This window comes from Strix uralensis, chromosome 2 (assembly GCF_047716275.1).
Source record: "Strix uralensis isolate ZFMK-TIS-50842 chromosome 2, bStrUra1, whole genome shotgun sequence".
NCBI lineage: Eukaryota > Metazoa > Chordata > Aves > Strigiformes > Strigidae > Strix > Strix uralensis.
In genome coordinates this window covers 107,316,312-107,332,559 of record NC_133973.1, presented here as the reverse complement: position 1 = coordinate 107,332,559, position 16,248 = coordinate 107,316,312, and the positions used below count along the sequence as shown (strand labels likewise).

The window sequence follows — 16,248 nt, the reverse complement described above, 5'->3', positions numbered from 1 at the left end:
CACCTAATTTATCTTCTTTTTTCCTTTTTGCAGGAATTTTATACAAATCACATTCTGTGAAGTATAAGGTGGGGGGATGACATGCTCCCAGCCATGGATGCATTGCTGAGGTCCTAATCCAAACACCAGCCTTCACCTGGCGTTTTTAACAATGCCCAGACAACAAGCTCAGGGCTGTGACTCAAGCAAATGCATCATGAAAAAATCAAGTATCATAAAGTTTCAGTGAAGGCCACTTAAATAATGAGGTGTAAAGTGCATGTCTCTATGAGCAGAATGGAGCCTCACCTGATTGTACTCCCCACTGGAAAATGAGGGCCCCAGCTCTGCTCTCAGCTGGTATTTTTCTTCCTGAGGAAACCTCCAGTTTGGTCTCTCCAAAGTCCTTTCCCTCCATTATCAAATCTCACGTGGGCCCATGTGAGTTTTCCCTCTCACTGCAGAAACCTTTGAAGGATATAATGTCTTGAACTGTAGTTTGTCATTTGTCTTAGTCATAATTGCATGACTGGTTTTTAATACTACTTGGCAAGGGTATTAATTTTTTTAAGAGGTGGCATCACACATGGTTTTACTCCTTGTTTCTTCTTGATGAGTTACATGGGTGAATCTTTATAGGTCGTATTTCAGGGTTTCTTAAAGAGGAGGAAATTAATTTACTGCCATTAGGTGCATTAAAGCTCTAATTAAGACATTCCACTGCATTATACAGCTTGTCTCCTAACAAAAGGGTTTCTTTGCAAACTCTTTTTTTTTCGAGTTGTATTTGAAAAGAAAGCTCTTCTTAGATTTTTAAAAAATTCTTATGGACCTTTTTCCCTCCAGGCCTTTCCCAGGTCTCTGGCTGCTGCCCTAACACTCTTCTCGCGGTGTTACAGCTGGTCACAGCTCTCTCTCATGCACTCCTGTGGCCGCCTGTTCCCTCTTTAAATAGTTAATTAGCAACCATTCATGCCCTCGCCCTGCAGCCCTGGGATTGCCTGGTTCCCCTCTAATCTGAGGCCCTTCGCCAAGACCATGGTGAAACCCATCAGAGAAGCCCCATCAGTAACTGTAGGGCAAACGCCTTGCAGGTCCATCCAAAAACAGAAACAGTGCCAAGAGCAGAAATCAGCTAACACACAAGTAGAAAATCTTTTGTGTCATGGATTTGCTGAAATACAGAAATTGTGAAGAGACCAGGGAAAAGGTGACTTGTCCTTCCTGTACTGGTGAAGAGAGGGGAAAAGGTGAATCACCTTTCCTATATGGTAAAGAGAGGAGGAAAAGGTGACTTGTCCTTCCTGTACTGGGTTTTAACATTGGTTGGCTTTTTTTTTCAGCTCACTGCTTTCCTTCTCTCTGGGGGCAGATGGAAAACTCCTTGTCAGAAATTAAAAAATACATCTGTTCTGGGTTCATAGTTTTGAAGAGGGTTTGTTGAAGCTGCCTTAAAAACCAGTCCCACAGAAAGGTTAGTAAATCAGTGAGTAATTAGCTGTGTCCTTTCATAAACAATGTGAAAGATGACCAAAGTGTCTTGGTGTCCTCAAAAGAGGCAGCAGGACTTGGAGGCAGATCCCACTGCAGTGATCCCCTCAAAGCTGAGGAGGGATGGGAGGTCCCAGAGCTGGAGGAGCTGATGGCCCTGGGCAAGGAGGCTGCTCGGACAGCTCCAAACAAGGGAAGACACCAACATAGCTCTTCTCAGTGGAATGGTGACTGGGAAGATTAATGCACAATTACAGATTTCATTACTGTAAAGGTTACCCCTGTACTTGGCACTGGTGAGGCCGCACCTCGATTACTGTGTTCAGTTTTGGGCCCCTCACTACAAAAAGGGCATTGAATTACTCGAGCGTGTCCAGAGAAGGGCAACGAAGCTGGTGAAGGGTCTGGAGCACATGTCGTACGAGGAGCGGCTGAGGGAACTGGGGTTGTTTAGTCTGGAGAAGAGAAGGCTGAGGGGAGACCTCATCGCCCTCTACAGCTACCTGGAAGGAGGTTGCAGAGAGCTGGGGATGAGTCTCTTTAATGAAGTACCAAGCAATAGGACAAGAGGGAATGGCCTCGAGTTGCGCCAGGGAAGGTTTAGACTGGATATTAGGAAGTATTTCTTTCCAGAATGGGTTGTTAGGCATTGGAATGGGCTGCCCAGGGCAGTGGTGGAGTCCCCATCCCTGGAGGTGTTTAAGAGTCGGGTAGACATAGCGCTGAGGGATATGGTGTAGTTGAGAATGGTCAGTGTTAGGTCAATGGTTGGACTAGATGATCTTCAAGGTCTTTTCCAACCTAGATGATTCTGTGATTCTGTGATTCTGTAATACATACCAGAGTGCATCTAAAGGTGTTGGGTTGCTGAACATCCATCCTTGGAGACATTCAAAACTGATGCATCAGACCTGGAGCAACTTAATTTAAGCTGGGTATTGGACCAGATGTCCCTTCCAAACCTTGCTATCCTATGAGTCGGCCACTTTTGCCAATACATTTAGCCCATAACCACCAGATTCAAGATCATGGAAAAGTAGACCACATTACCAACTAAATAGTGATCAGGTCAGTTAAAGAGAGCTGATGAAACTGTGGGAAGCTACTAGCAGAGTCTGGAAGTGGGATGCAAGTTATAACAAAGGTGGTGGTGGGGAAAAAAGAGCAGTGAAACTATTCCCAAGCAATACTTTTCCTTTATAAAGAGAGCCAAATAAATACTTGTTGCTGAAAAAAACAGAAAGGAAATAAAAAAGAAACAGCCAGCTGTTCTAAACGTCTCCTTCTGGCTTTGAGACAGCCAACATCAGGGATAGCAAGTGGATGGATTTAGCATCCAGAAAAGCTGCTAAAAAGGAATCTTGAGCAACCAGAGTGGGCTCTGGGGCCAGTAACCCAAGGGATACTTCAAATTTGTGAGAAATCTGAAACAAGAAAGTGTCCTAAGGGTTTTTCTTTTGCCTGCTACTAAGACAGAAGCTGTGTTGTTATTTCAGAAATCAGTGCAGAGGCTGTGACACCTCTCACACACCCAGGAAGATGGAAACTGTAAGTTCGAGGGTGCCCTCCTGGGTGGAGTGTGTGAGCGCAGATGTTTAAGGGATTAATACCACTGCACGTGGCAGCAGTTCTTCTGCAGAATTACCAAGAAAAAGAGGTAACAAACTTCCCTCCCTAGAGCTGGCTTCTTCCTGCAAACCCCCGTGCCTCTCCCTGTGAACCAGGGAGGAGTTTTGACACTGAAACATTTAAGCACTGTTGGGTGAAAATTCTGCAAGAATTTGATTAGAACAGTGCAGGGCTCATTAGATAGACGTGTTTTAACGTGCTTTCTAACACAGGAAAAAAGAGAAAATGATTAGAAGTAAACTCTCTGTTGCTGTTTCAAACATTATGACCCAGCATCGTTTTGACAGTTTCTAACAATGGCATGAATGAGCTGAGTAATGTGACCGAGCATCTAGAAAAGCCTTATTCCAGAAAACAAGGATGGTAAGTCACATGATGCCCCATGAGATGGGATATTTTGCCAAATTACTGCTTCAGGGGAAGTGAGAACACTGAAAGTAATGGGGATGTTGCTTCATCAGTTTCAGACATTCAGGGTTCCCACTGCCAAGAACAACCGCTTCTTCCCCATCTCCTACCTCACTATTTTCATTTTTAATTGGTGATATCTACCAAAGGCTGGTGGTTGCCTCTATTTACTGCCAGAGTAGCCTGTTTTTTCTCTTTAAGGGCTTAAAAAATACTCATGGGGAAATGGGAAGGCTTCCATGCCTTTTTTAACCACCAGCAGACAATCCTGTAGAGCTAAATGCATACATCAAGAGCCAAATTCGACTAAAACATCATCAAGACAACCCTTCAGTCTGTGTTGAGTTTAAACTATTGCCGATCCCCCACCCTAACATACAGCTTTGTACCACATGAGATGATGCAAAACTGAAACACCAGCAAACTCAATAAAGAGATTTTTTGGTTTTGGCATGGCAATACAACACAGAGCCTTTTGTGTTGTGCCTCTAGGACTGGTGTTCAAAATGGCCAGATGGGCCCCCAAGAAGATGTGGCTTTTCCATGCACTGGCAACCAGGTTGCATAGATGACCTGTGTTTGTTCATCTCTGTCTAGATACTAGCATGTGTGCTGTCTCACAAAAACTACTTGGTCCACCTCTGACAGTCAAATACGCAACATGTGCATTGGAGACTTGTGTGTTAGAAGTAAATGATGACCACCTACAACAAGCCAAAGGCAAATTAACCTGCTTATGTTAACTGCAAAGATTTAAGGATGTTATTTTGTCCTCCTTACCATGCACACAGCTTTGTCATATAATTCATTATATGATTCAGTGCTGTTTAAGTACACTCATAACCATGATCACTTAGGCCAGATCAACAATGGAGTACTATTTTACAGCATATAATAGTTCTTACGTATTAACACAGCTAAAAAATGTAACTTTTTCCACTGGGAAGGATTTCTTTTATTGAGACCTTCCTATAAATGTCATATTCTGTTTCTTCATGACTGTTTACGCCTTGTTTTCCAGCTGCTGCCTTCTATGAAATGAGGCTAATAACAGCACCAGTAACAGCTGGATGATTAATTCCTTAACAACTGTAAAATGCTCTGGTATGAACAGAAGAGTATTTTGCTGTGTATTTCTCCTTGGCACTTCTAGGTTGAATTAAGTTCTTCCTGGAAAGCAGCTGACTTCTGCTGCCTGAAAAATTTGTTCTTTTTCTCTCCTTCCTCCACCACTTTCATTAATTTCATAATAAAGTAGGGACTACTATGAAATGTCTTAATTTTAACCCCGAATAACAAAATTTCGGGTACAAGGACCCCTCAGGCACACATTTTATAGGTCTTTCCAATGGTAGGTTCAGTGGGATCAAAGACCATCACTGCAACAAGGGACCCAGCCCCGTCGTGAGCTGCCAGGGGCATTTCGACTGCCTTGGACACAGTTGAGTGTGGAGAGCCCTTTGATTACCAACCTGCCTGTGCCTGTAGGAGCCCATGGTTACCAATCATTGCCCATAGAGTGGTCTCGTTCAGTTTCAGAAAGTCTGAGAGATGGGCTTCAGCTTAATCTTAGCTGTTCAGACCACCATGAGGGTATTTAGAGGTTGACTGACCATGCAGACGTGTTTCCAAGCATCTAGAAGTCAGATCTGATTTCTTTATATTTAAATATAATCCAAGGAAAATGAGGTACCATTTTCATGAAATCAGTATTTGATAAAAATAACAAATGGAAAAGAAAGACCCAAACCAAGAAATGCAGAAATTAATATATACACATCCTTGAACCACATTACACCATCCAATGGACTCACGTCCATGGCTCAAAGATTATACCCGTAGATGCCACATTAAAACCACTTAGCTGCCGGCTGTTCAAAGTCCTGCGCTTACACTGCTACAGTTTAGCCATTCCCTTTTAGCAGCTGCTGCTTTTCCAGCTGATGAATGAGTGATTTGAGCTGAGCAAGAAGCGGCATAGGGCATGTTCAAACACTGCCCCCCATGGGGATTACTCCATCAGCATAGCTGCATCAGGGCTGGGAGCTGCGGAAAGAAAATAACCCCCTCTATCCCTTGTGCGCATCTCTGGTATAATTTATATCGCTCTGGCAAAAAGCATCCCTGCTGAAGCACTGGACACACACACAATAGATGAGCAGAGCTTGGTGACTGCAGGACAATCTGTGGCCGGTGATGAGAGTCCAAGAGATGGAGCCAAAAATGCTCCATGGTGAGAGTTTTGCTCGGCGGTCTTCCTGGTGGGTTTCGGTGGCAAGCGGCTCGGTGTTTTTCAGCATGGCATGTTCCAACTGCAGGTCTGATCATTTTAGGGGTCACTTGGAGGCTGGGATCCTCTGTGGCAAACCTGTGGGCACCGACAAGTGGGAAGGGTCCACTCAAGGTTCAGGTTTGCTCCAGAGCTTGCCTCGTCCCCGCCGGCCCTGCGAGGGGCAGCTCTTGGGAGAGAGTGGTCTGCTCCCAACCCCGCAGCAGCAATCCCAGGATGGCCAGGGCTTCCTGCAGGCCCTGTCCGGTGTGGGCGCTGCAGCCCCGGAGGACCCAGCGGCGTCGCGCCAGCTGCCCCCACCGCAGCCTCTCCCCCAGCTCGGCGGGAGCCAGCGCTCCTGGCACTTCCTGCTTGTTGGCCAGGAGGAGGACGGGGACGCCAGCCATGCTGGGCTGGCTCAGCACTTCCTCCAGCACTGCCATCGCTTCGGGCAGACGGGCCGTGTCTGTGCTGTCGAGCACAAAGATGAGGGTGTTGGTGTCCTCCAGGTAGTCAGGCCAGCTTGCCCGCAGGTTGTCTTGTCCGCCAACATCCCAGAGGGTGAAGGATATGTGACAGGGAGTTTGCAGAGACTCCACGTTGAAGCCCACTGTTGGGCAGGTCTCCACAGCCCGGCCACTCTTCAGTTTGTACAGAAGGGTGGATTTGCCAGCAAAGTCAAGCCCCAGCATAACAACTCGAGCATCTCTTTTGCGGCGGCCTTTGGAGATCAGCTTCCCCATGAAGATGCTGTCACAACTGTGGCAAAAAAATTGCAGCAAAAAAAAGAAAGCAAGAGTATTTCCTCAATAATGTCAGTTAATAACAGAGTGCTCAGTTCTGCCTCTCCAAGACAGCAACTTAGGTTTGCTGAAGTGACACAGGCAGTTTGCTTTTGCTTCTCTTTGTAGCTAAAATGAGGTCAGAGCTATTATTTATGAGGTATGGAGCAGAGCCAGGGAGTGCCGTTGGAAACAACAATTTCTATATCCCAGCTCCGCTGCCGCTAACTTCCATTTTCATTCACGACCTGAAATGATCAGTGCAAAAGAGAGCCAATGTCTTGCAGGAAGAGGTGGGGAGATGCTGGAGCAAGTTTCCTCCCCCTTGCATACAGAAATAAATTAGCTTTTGTTCATTGGCTTCTCTAGGGGAAATCCACCCCCGGCAGGACAGGACAAGGAGGAACCCGGGTTTCAGACCAGAGTTACTCTGGGAATTTGCTGAATCACAGCTCAAGGGTGTGGATTTAAACATGAGCAACAGCACAACTGACAATTTTTCTGCCAGTCTTACGGGAGAAAGTACAAAACCAATCTCTGTAGCATCAGCTTTCACTACCTGTTGCACAGACAGTAATGACAGCAATTTAAAAAAATGCACACAAGCATGATTTTTTAATGTCTCATTGAAATACAACCAGTCAAAATGCCTTCCCTGGGGTGAAAATCTATAAAATTCTTTACATCAAGTTATTTACTACATTTTAACTTTTTTAAGTGAAGCAAAGTCAGTCCTCTGTGGCCGAGGTGGTAAAAAAACGCTTTAAAAGAAGGGAAAAATGTTTAACAAGACAGCACCACTTGAACTTTACACGCCAGAGGCAAAAATATGCTGCTGAAACAGCTCCCAGAGTTGCTTGTGCAAGAGCAGCTGATGATCGGCAGTCAGGCAGAGGCCCAGCAAAGCTGGTATTTACCTTCTTTATTGGTTGGGTTTTGCTCCTAAAAGAATGCTCAGAGGCGTGCAGAACTGAAAGCGGCTGCAAATCTCATTGTGGCGTTAACACAGAGCTCCTCTCCAGACACCTTTGAGGATGAAGACGGAAATGTTATTCATCTGCACTTCCCTGGGACTGCAGGGAACTTCCACATGTCTGTGAGAGATGCAGTTTCCCCAGCGATGATCTCATGATGCCTCCATGTCGCAAGTCACCTTTGCTGGGGATGAAGTTCATCACGTGGAAGGGACTGTCTGGTCAGTGACCAGGTCACTGGTGGTCAACCAGAGGCATATTTCTTACCCTGGGGGCAAGATGTGTCAGTTTTCCATCTTTTAAAGAAAGGAAGATGAATGAGAAACAAAACAAAACAAGGATTCCAGCCCAGATAAGCTGCATGGGATTGCAAGGGGTCCTACAGACCATGTTTTGCAAGATATTTCTGTGATACATGTCTCTCCTACAGTCAACCCACAGAGCTGGTTGGCACCAAGAGCCTCCACGAGCTTTGTGCAGCTTGTGGGTATGTAAAATGTGTTGCTATGGTCAGGCTTTAGGTTAATTCAAAAGCTAATGCTTATTTACAGCAGTTGTTGCAGAGTTAATCTAACAGTATAAACACACCACCACGCATGTGATAAATCATGAGGTATGTGTTCATGTGTGATCTTTTCTGAAACCAGTCTATAAACGGAAAAAGGGCAGGAAGCTCTCTAGATGGGAATAAAAAAAGAGAACTACTATGTGCAGCAGATCCCAATCCTTCTGTTTGCACACTCTGCAGTGCATGCTGCTGCCCAAGGGATACCCATTTGTCAGAGTTCTTTGTTCTTAAAAATAAGTTATAATGTTGTCTGGTTCTTAATCTGCTTGTTCTTCATTTTGGGAAAAACTTCCTCTCCATATCACATTGTACTGTAAGATCAATGTAGTTGGTATTTTTTGACATACTAGTGGGTCAAGTGAATTGTCTCGATTTTTTCATGTTTCTTCTGCCTTTCTACTGCTTGTCTTCTCTGAGGCTTGATAGGAGGCTCTGGTACACATCTGTTTCATCTGACCAGACATTCATAGCTCTGAAATTTCTTTTAAGTAAACTAAAATATAGATACAGGAAGCAAGGGTGGAGATTCTACTATCCGACAAGTAATTGAGTATTTGAAATATGATGTGATGGAGTCTTTATTGCAGCACTCTAACATGCTACGGAAATAGGCTGCTTCTGTTAAAAAATAAAATAAAATAAAAAGAAGAAATAAAGCCAGACTGAAGAATGCAACTACGGTGCAGTCTTATCGAAGATTGCTTTCAGGTTTTCTGTGGCACAGAATAGGGTAATTCATGGGCAAATAGAGGCAACTCTGTATTTTATTTTATTTTTTTACATTCTCATACCCTATGCATTGAACTGCAGCCTATTTTCTTTCTTCCTGCCAATTATTCCAAATACAGGGTGCAAACTGTGCCTACAGATTCTGTTCCACCCACATCTATGTTATAAAAGCATAGTATTTCCAATAAATAATATATGGGAGCAATTGCAAGTCAGTTTAAGAAAGAATGAAAGAAAAGAAAGTAAAAGCAGACAAGATGAGCTCTGAGTGAGTCTATTGCCTGAGCAGAAAGGCTGTATGCTAAATAATTCAGAAAATGTATTCAGAGACGAGGACAATCCCTACCCCGGCTATGTCTTATGTGGGTAGAACAAATGTTCTTGCCTTGTGTTTCATGTCTCTGAATTCACAGGAGCAAAGCCAGGGGTTGCTAATTCCATTTATAATTTAATAGAATTTCAGTAAATTAATTTGTTTGCTGTTTGTTAGGCATACATTCCCCCGTTTCCTAGATATTCATCACAAAGAGCAATAATCAGAACTAGTACTATAGGAGAGAATCCCTCCTCCTCCCCATCCCCTAAATACTCCCATAACTGGAATTTTGTCCCAATCGCTAATTCACCATCAAAGCATTTTGCCCTCACTCCACGGGGCACAGACAGGAGGAAGAAGGAGACTTTGAACTGAAAGAGGGTAGATTTAGATTGTACATAAGGAGGAAATTTTTTACATTTTTTACAGAGAAGCTGTGGATGCCCCATCACTGGAAGTGTTCAAGGCTGGATGGGGCTTTGAGCAATCTGATCTAGTGAGAGATGTCCCTGCCCATGGCAGGGAGGGGGGGGCTAGGTGACCTTTAAAGGTCCCTTCCAACCCAAACCATTCTACAATTCTATGGTTCTGTGACCTGCAGAAGGACATGAGACACGGGCTTTGGAGAACAAGACGATAGCTGATGGTTCCCTAGGGAGACCACATCATTTCAGGTTTAGACCACGATGCTCTGAGCATGGCTGTCAAGATAGTCTTCATGGCTGCGATGCCATACACCAAAACAAGGTGAGCTCTGAAGCAGGTAGGTCTAATTCTAACCAATTCACTGGAAATTGGTGTTGATCATGTAGCAAACGTATGGCTGAGTCCACCAGAAACACTTATCAAGAAGGCAGTTCCCCTTGTTACACATTGCCAATCTACCAGAAGTATCCCAAAAAGCAAGGCAGAAACTTCTAAGCAAACTGCACGTCAATCCTTCCCTTTTATTAGTGCAAAACACTCCCCAGTAATGGCCTCACAGGCATTGCGGAGCTACTGCTGCTCTGTCTCTTCTGTTAGACATGCAGTGACCTTTGCATCAAAGACGTAATTAGAGGCTTGTGAAAGCTTAGTTCCCTTTGCTGCCAAAAACAAAAGATTATCTTCACTAAAACTATAAATAGCTTTTCATCATAAATAGTTTTTCATCCAAAACTGGATTTCTTTGTAGATATGTAGATAATATGGGGATAATATTGGTCATTTCTAAATGACCTCACAAATCTCGCCCAAATAATATTCACAATATCTATGTGAGTGTCAGGGTGCTGAGGGCACTGAGGGGCCTCACTGGTCCTAACCAGCCTCCCTGGGGGTGTCCCTGCAGTGTCCCCAGGCAGTGTCCCTGGCAGTGATGCTGCCGAGGTCAGGAGCAGCAGCACACCCCTGCTTTCCCAGCAACACACCCCTCTGACAGGCACAACCCGGAGGGCATGTCCCTGCCTAGTGGTGGAAGGACCTGCGGTGGGGGGTTGGTCCAGCCCGTGTCACCTCTTTGGAAGGCAGTTCTGGGGCACACAACCTTCAGCAGAGCCAGGAATAAGAGGAGTAGATCTGGTCCTTACCATGGGCTTTCATCCTAATAGCAATCTGCTTGGAGCAACAAGTAGGTCCCAGGCCAGTGACGGCAGAGTGTACCTCCCCATCCAGACTTGCTTGTGTCTCTGAGGACAGCCACCAAAGCTGCCATTCACCCAGCCCTGCCAGTGTTTCCTGCACAATCTCCTATGTCATATGTGGAAGGACCATGGATGGAGGGGCTGTTCAGACTAGCAACCCTCGAGAAAGCCTGCTGGGAGCTGAAGGAGGCCCTGGACACAGGTGGATGTGTTGACTGGAGAGCTCACCTGTCTACCTGATGGCAGCCATCTTGAAGGGGACTTCTTCCAAGTTTGGGCTGTGAGAGGTCCTTGCAGAACTTCAGGGGACCACCAGGTTTGACCTAGCCAGGGCCCCAAGCCAAAGCCACAACAAAACCAAATGTGACAGTTCAGGCTTAGGGAAGTTTGGCCTTTTTCTTTCCTGTATCCTGGTCTGTTCCTCTTGTTCTGCCCCTGATTTCTGGCACACCCATGGGAAACTCACCTCATGCTCTTCCCCAGCACTCTCCTGCTAACAGACTAATGCTGGTTCGCGTGGCATGTGGACGGGAAGCTGTCTGTCCCATCAGGGTCAATGGGTAGGTGTGAGAGCCAGCAGTTGAAGGCAAATTGCTTCCTCCTGAGATGGCGTCCCAGAGGCTTGAAAGCTGGCTTAGTGTACTCTGAAAGCTACAAAATACAGCCACAGGCTTTGATGTGCTGTAGAAAAGTCTGCCTGTGGTGACATCTCTTGACAACTCACAATTGCTCAAAGTTGTTGACTGACTCCAAAAGTTCAGAGTAACAAGTTCACACAACAAAATGCACAGCAGATGTTAAGCACCTGCCCTTCAGGTGCTCATCAAGCACTATGAGAGAGGTGCTGGTACCTCCAGGGTATTCCTGGTAGGGTTGGAAATAGGATGCTGTTCTGTCAGCCCAGCTCATCCCGAGGTCTCTGTTTTGCCCCTGTTTCTGGGGACAAACATTTGATGAAGGAAAATGTTTTTTGATAGCATAACTGGCAGTGGATATGCTATCGGCTTTCCGCTTGCCTCATCACAGTTAACTCTGCCCAGAAGTATATGACTGCAGCTGGAGAGCACAAAAAGTCACCTGCTATGCCCTCACTGATGCCATGTCACAGTTTTCAAAGGAGAAAGCTTGGTCCTTGTCTCTTCTTAGTTCCCACCCATCCAGCCTGCCACGACCCCTGTGTTGAAGGACAGCAGCCACAAGGACACAAGCATGCCCAAAGGCGTGAGGAGGTCCTGCTCCTTGCTCAACACAGTTGGATACCATGAAAGGGGCTGGATGTTTCTTTGCTTTCCATTTCAGAGCACTCTGCTGTCAGCAAGAGAGACAGACTGCTTAAGATAAAATACAACTTGTGGTGCCTACCAATTGCCTAAAGGTGTTTGGCCAGGAGCACTGAACTGGCCATGGCTAAGCTTGGAGGAGAAGAACTTACTTCTGAGTTCTGCCTTGCAGAACAACCACACAAGTTTCCCCCCATGTCACAGGTTTGGATTTGAAAACTACAGGATGGGAAATCTCAGTCAAAGACCTTCCCTACATGTGGCTATGGCTGCCAGCAGCCTGCTGCTTGTGATGAGTTTGGTAGCATGACAGAAACTCAGCTCCTTCTGTGGTTGGGCTCAGTGTTCACAACAGGTTGAATGGACACAATGAGCTGGTCCTCGTACCTGGAAATGTCGAGTGCCCAGGACAGGTACAAATAGAGCCTCCATTTGAACTTCCATGAGCAACGTTCTCCTCATCATGACCAACCAGCACTGCCTGAAACAGTGTCAACCATGACATGGCATTGATTTCTTTGTCCTTGGCACTCCTGAAAAGACATGGTATATGCTCCAGGGTATCTGGGAAAGGTTTGATGCTTTTTTTGGTGTTGTTTAGTATTTCCCTGTTGTTCAATTTCTGTATGCCTCATACAGCTGGAACAAAGTTTTTGAGAAGATGTCAGGGCCCTGAGGGCCTCAGCCCATTCCCTTTCTCAGGGAGGTACCTGATGCCCAAAGCTGGGGCTGTCTCTGCATGCCCCCCAGCCTGCCTGCGGGGGCAGTAGGATGGGTCCTGGCTGCCAGACCTTGCCCTGATGCCCCCTTGGGAGCCCTCATTGCACCCTGACAGCGAGGTAGACGTGGACAAATATGGAACGGAGCAAAGACTTTTCTCTCATGTTCTCATCCCTTAGCTGGCAGGTGTGCAACAGCTGATGAGGAAAGGAAAAGTACTTTCCTTGCTTTGATTTCTGTTTGAACTACCACATCTTTTGTATATTACTGCAGAATATTTTTCATAAATATTGTTACTCTGACCGCTGAGTTTATAATTTCCAAAGCTGTTTAGAATTTTACCAGAATGCAGGTCCTCTCTGTAGATTCATTTATTCAAGTGCTACCTGAATTGTTTTAGTTTTTCCCACATAAATTGACAATGCTCTGTACTCTTCTGTCTATACCACTGAACTCTCGTTCCAGGTCTTCCTTCTTATGTCTTCACAGATCTCTTCCTCCTTGACTCCTAACATCTCAGCTTTGCTTCCTCAGGGCAATTAAAAACTGAGCTTCTTTGGCTTCTTTACTTAGCCTAACACCACCACTTCCTTTTCTGAGACTATTCATTAGCTCTTCCTCTTATGGCTGGTCTCTGTTCCAGTTTACGTCATACGTTCATCTATGCTATGTACCGCACACATGCAGTTTCCACCTTAGAAACTAGTTAAAATACAGCTCTGACTATCTTGAAATGCCTTAATCTCAATTCTTCCATTATTCTCAATGTTTCTAGTTGAGAAGGAAAAAAAGAGCAAAAAATGGGTGCACTGATAAAAATATTGATGTTATGCGTGCCAAAAAAAGGCTTTTACTCCATCCTCTCACGTATGCTAGTATTTGCCTCTCCATCTGTTGCATGTAAAAACTACGAAGCAAGAAGTTTTTTTTTTTACTATTCCTTCAGTTGGTGTCAAGAGGAAGCCCTACAGAGGCTGTCAAATAATGCTCAATCTCACTGCCTACTTGCACTATAGGTAATATCTTATCTGAATCTGTTACTTCTATGGGAGGTAAAATTTCAGCTTGGAAGTACGCTGATGAAGCTCAGCTCTCCAGATTAGTCCAGAGGAAATTCTGCTTTGCAACATCCAAATGCAGCTCCCCTCAAGGGGCCTTCCCTCATTCCAGTTCCACAGGAAGTAATGTGATTAAAATGACAATGTAAGTATGGACCTGAAAATGCACTTTGTACAGCTTGCCAAGCTCCAGAGCAACAGTGGATTCTCACTTTCAGTGCTCCTCAGATTCAGGGGTTTTGGATGCAAGGTTTTGTTTGATCATTTACTTTTAGTTTTCATCTTAGCTTACATGTTTAGGACATTTTATAACAACAAATGGAATGTATTGAAAGATACTGGGAATTATCCAAAAGAATGACAGCTACAAACTGCTCTTTACTACCTTTTTGTCTGGTAAAATAGATGAAGGCAAAGAAAAACTGAAAATTCAGAAATTGCATTTTGTCTGGCTGGCCACAGAGCGGCACTGTTATCCCACACATTTCTCGATGGAGAGGCTATCTCCGCAGAAATCAAACGGCTCCTGCCAAACCGCAGATGTCAGGGTTCCTGCTTTGATTAGGGGAGGACTTCCCTTTGTAGAGCCCTCAGGCCTTTGGCACCCTTTTGCGGCAGGATCACTTTGAAACAGGTTTTGCTGAACAACAGCTGTACGTCTTTTTCTGTACCTTTTCTTTCACATCTACAGAAAGCTGATTGGCGAGGACTGCAGAACAGAGTTGGAGTAAGACGCCAGCTATGTGCAGGTGACATCTAGCTCCAGGTTGTTTTCATATCAGATTTAACTGGCATCGTATCCTAGGACTCTGCAGTTTGAATGAAAACAGTCAACCGACTGATGGAAAAAATAATGCTGAATGCGGAAGAGAGAAACGTTTTGAAGAATTTTCTTCTTTTAATATCCTTTAACAGATCGCTGATAGTTGCCGTCATGATTCTCCACTGTGGTCACCTATAGCGCTGCAGATACAGAACGGACTGACAAGATTAGAAATTGTCCTAAACTTGCATTTATCTATGACTATGCACAGCTTTGTGATCTCCGGTTTCAACAACGTATACTTGGGAATGAAACTGCTGATTCTGGTTGCATTAGGGTTCGGCGTGTAATTCCAGGCTATTGTCCATTTCAAATCTCAAATGTTCCCAGTTCAGTCACTTGAGAAAAGCACTTCAGAGTCACCTGCTATGGTTATCAAAAGAGATGTAAGCTGAGACTGTCAGTGTAATAGAGAGGGATCAGCATCCTGAGCTAACCCACCAAAGTCAGCAACACACGTTATCTGTAGAGTGTCTTAAATGATAATTCCTTTTATTCTACAAAACTTGTCTCTGAACATCATTGCTTTTCTTGGTTGGCCTATTTAATGCTTTCAAAACGTTTCCAGCCTGTTATAACTTTTCCAAGACAGATATGAGGTTTCATATCCATTCTCCTTCTAGAAAAAATGATGGGGGGGGGTTGTTTTGTGTTATTGCTGGCTTTTACAAAAAGGCAAACTGAAAGAACAAGAACTGAAACTAGTTATTTGCAAGATGATAAAATTACCACTGCTCCATACAGAGCACTTTAGCCATTTCAGCCACTTGTATAGCTCAGACACAGTATAACGTGCAACTACTGTTTAAAGACTTACTGCATATGGTAAAAACTAATCAGTGAGAAGAAGGATAAAGAGAATAAAAAGAAACTTAAATGCACGTGAATAAAAAACTGACTGGGAGCTTGTGCTCCAGTACTTGTTAAAACAACTGGGTTTCTATATATTGTAACTAAGCAGGTCTGTTCTACAGCACTAAATAGGATAAAAGTTTGGTTTACATAGCTCCACCTTTGTACCATTTCCTAGCAATGTCAGGAAAGGCAGTTGTTCTTGATGGACAATTCCTCTGCGGAGCTACAAACACAAGCTGAAAATAAGTGTTGTGTATATTCCCCTTCCGGCTCTTTTAGGGCTTCCTGTGGAGGCTCTGATGACACTTTTCCATGTCTTCTTATTTATGCCTTCTCTTTTTATTGCTCCAGAATTTGCAAAACCTATTCAGCAGTGCCTTCCTGATGTCAGCTAAACTCACTCAACACCACAGTAAGCAGGAACTTGGCGGGGAAAATCTCTTTTTACCCTGGGCCTACTGCCGGGCTTTCATCGCCTCATATTCCAGGGCAGAATTTCTTCAGCATCACTGATTCCCTCTCAGAACAACCCACCCACGCTTGACTCCTGGGTACTGAAATTGAGTTTTCTTTTTTAAATTATAATTTCCTCTTTAAACAGCTTTCTCCTAAATTGACCAGCCTAAAGATAGATTGATACTTCCAGTAGGCTCTACCCTATTGCTTTATGTTTGAAACTGATCAGCTCCTCACTCACTGTAAATGCCAGCTGCCTTTTGAAGGAAAATAAGTAAATTTTAAGAAA

General features: G+C 44.6%; 1 protein-coding gene across 1 annotated transcript; it reads right to left on the bottom strand.

The window, feature by feature from the left end:
* Positions 1-5,264: 5,264 nt before the first annotated feature.
* On the bottom strand, positions 5,265-6,519 carry ARL11 (ARF like GTPase 11). The gene has a single exon (XM_074861002.1). The coding sequence runs from the start codon at positions 6,517-6,519 to the stop codon at positions 5,914-5,916; it is 606 nt and encodes a 201-aa protein (XP_074717103.1). The 3' UTR covers positions 5,265-5,913.
* Between the last annotated feature and the right edge of the window lie 9,729 nt (positions 6,520-16,248).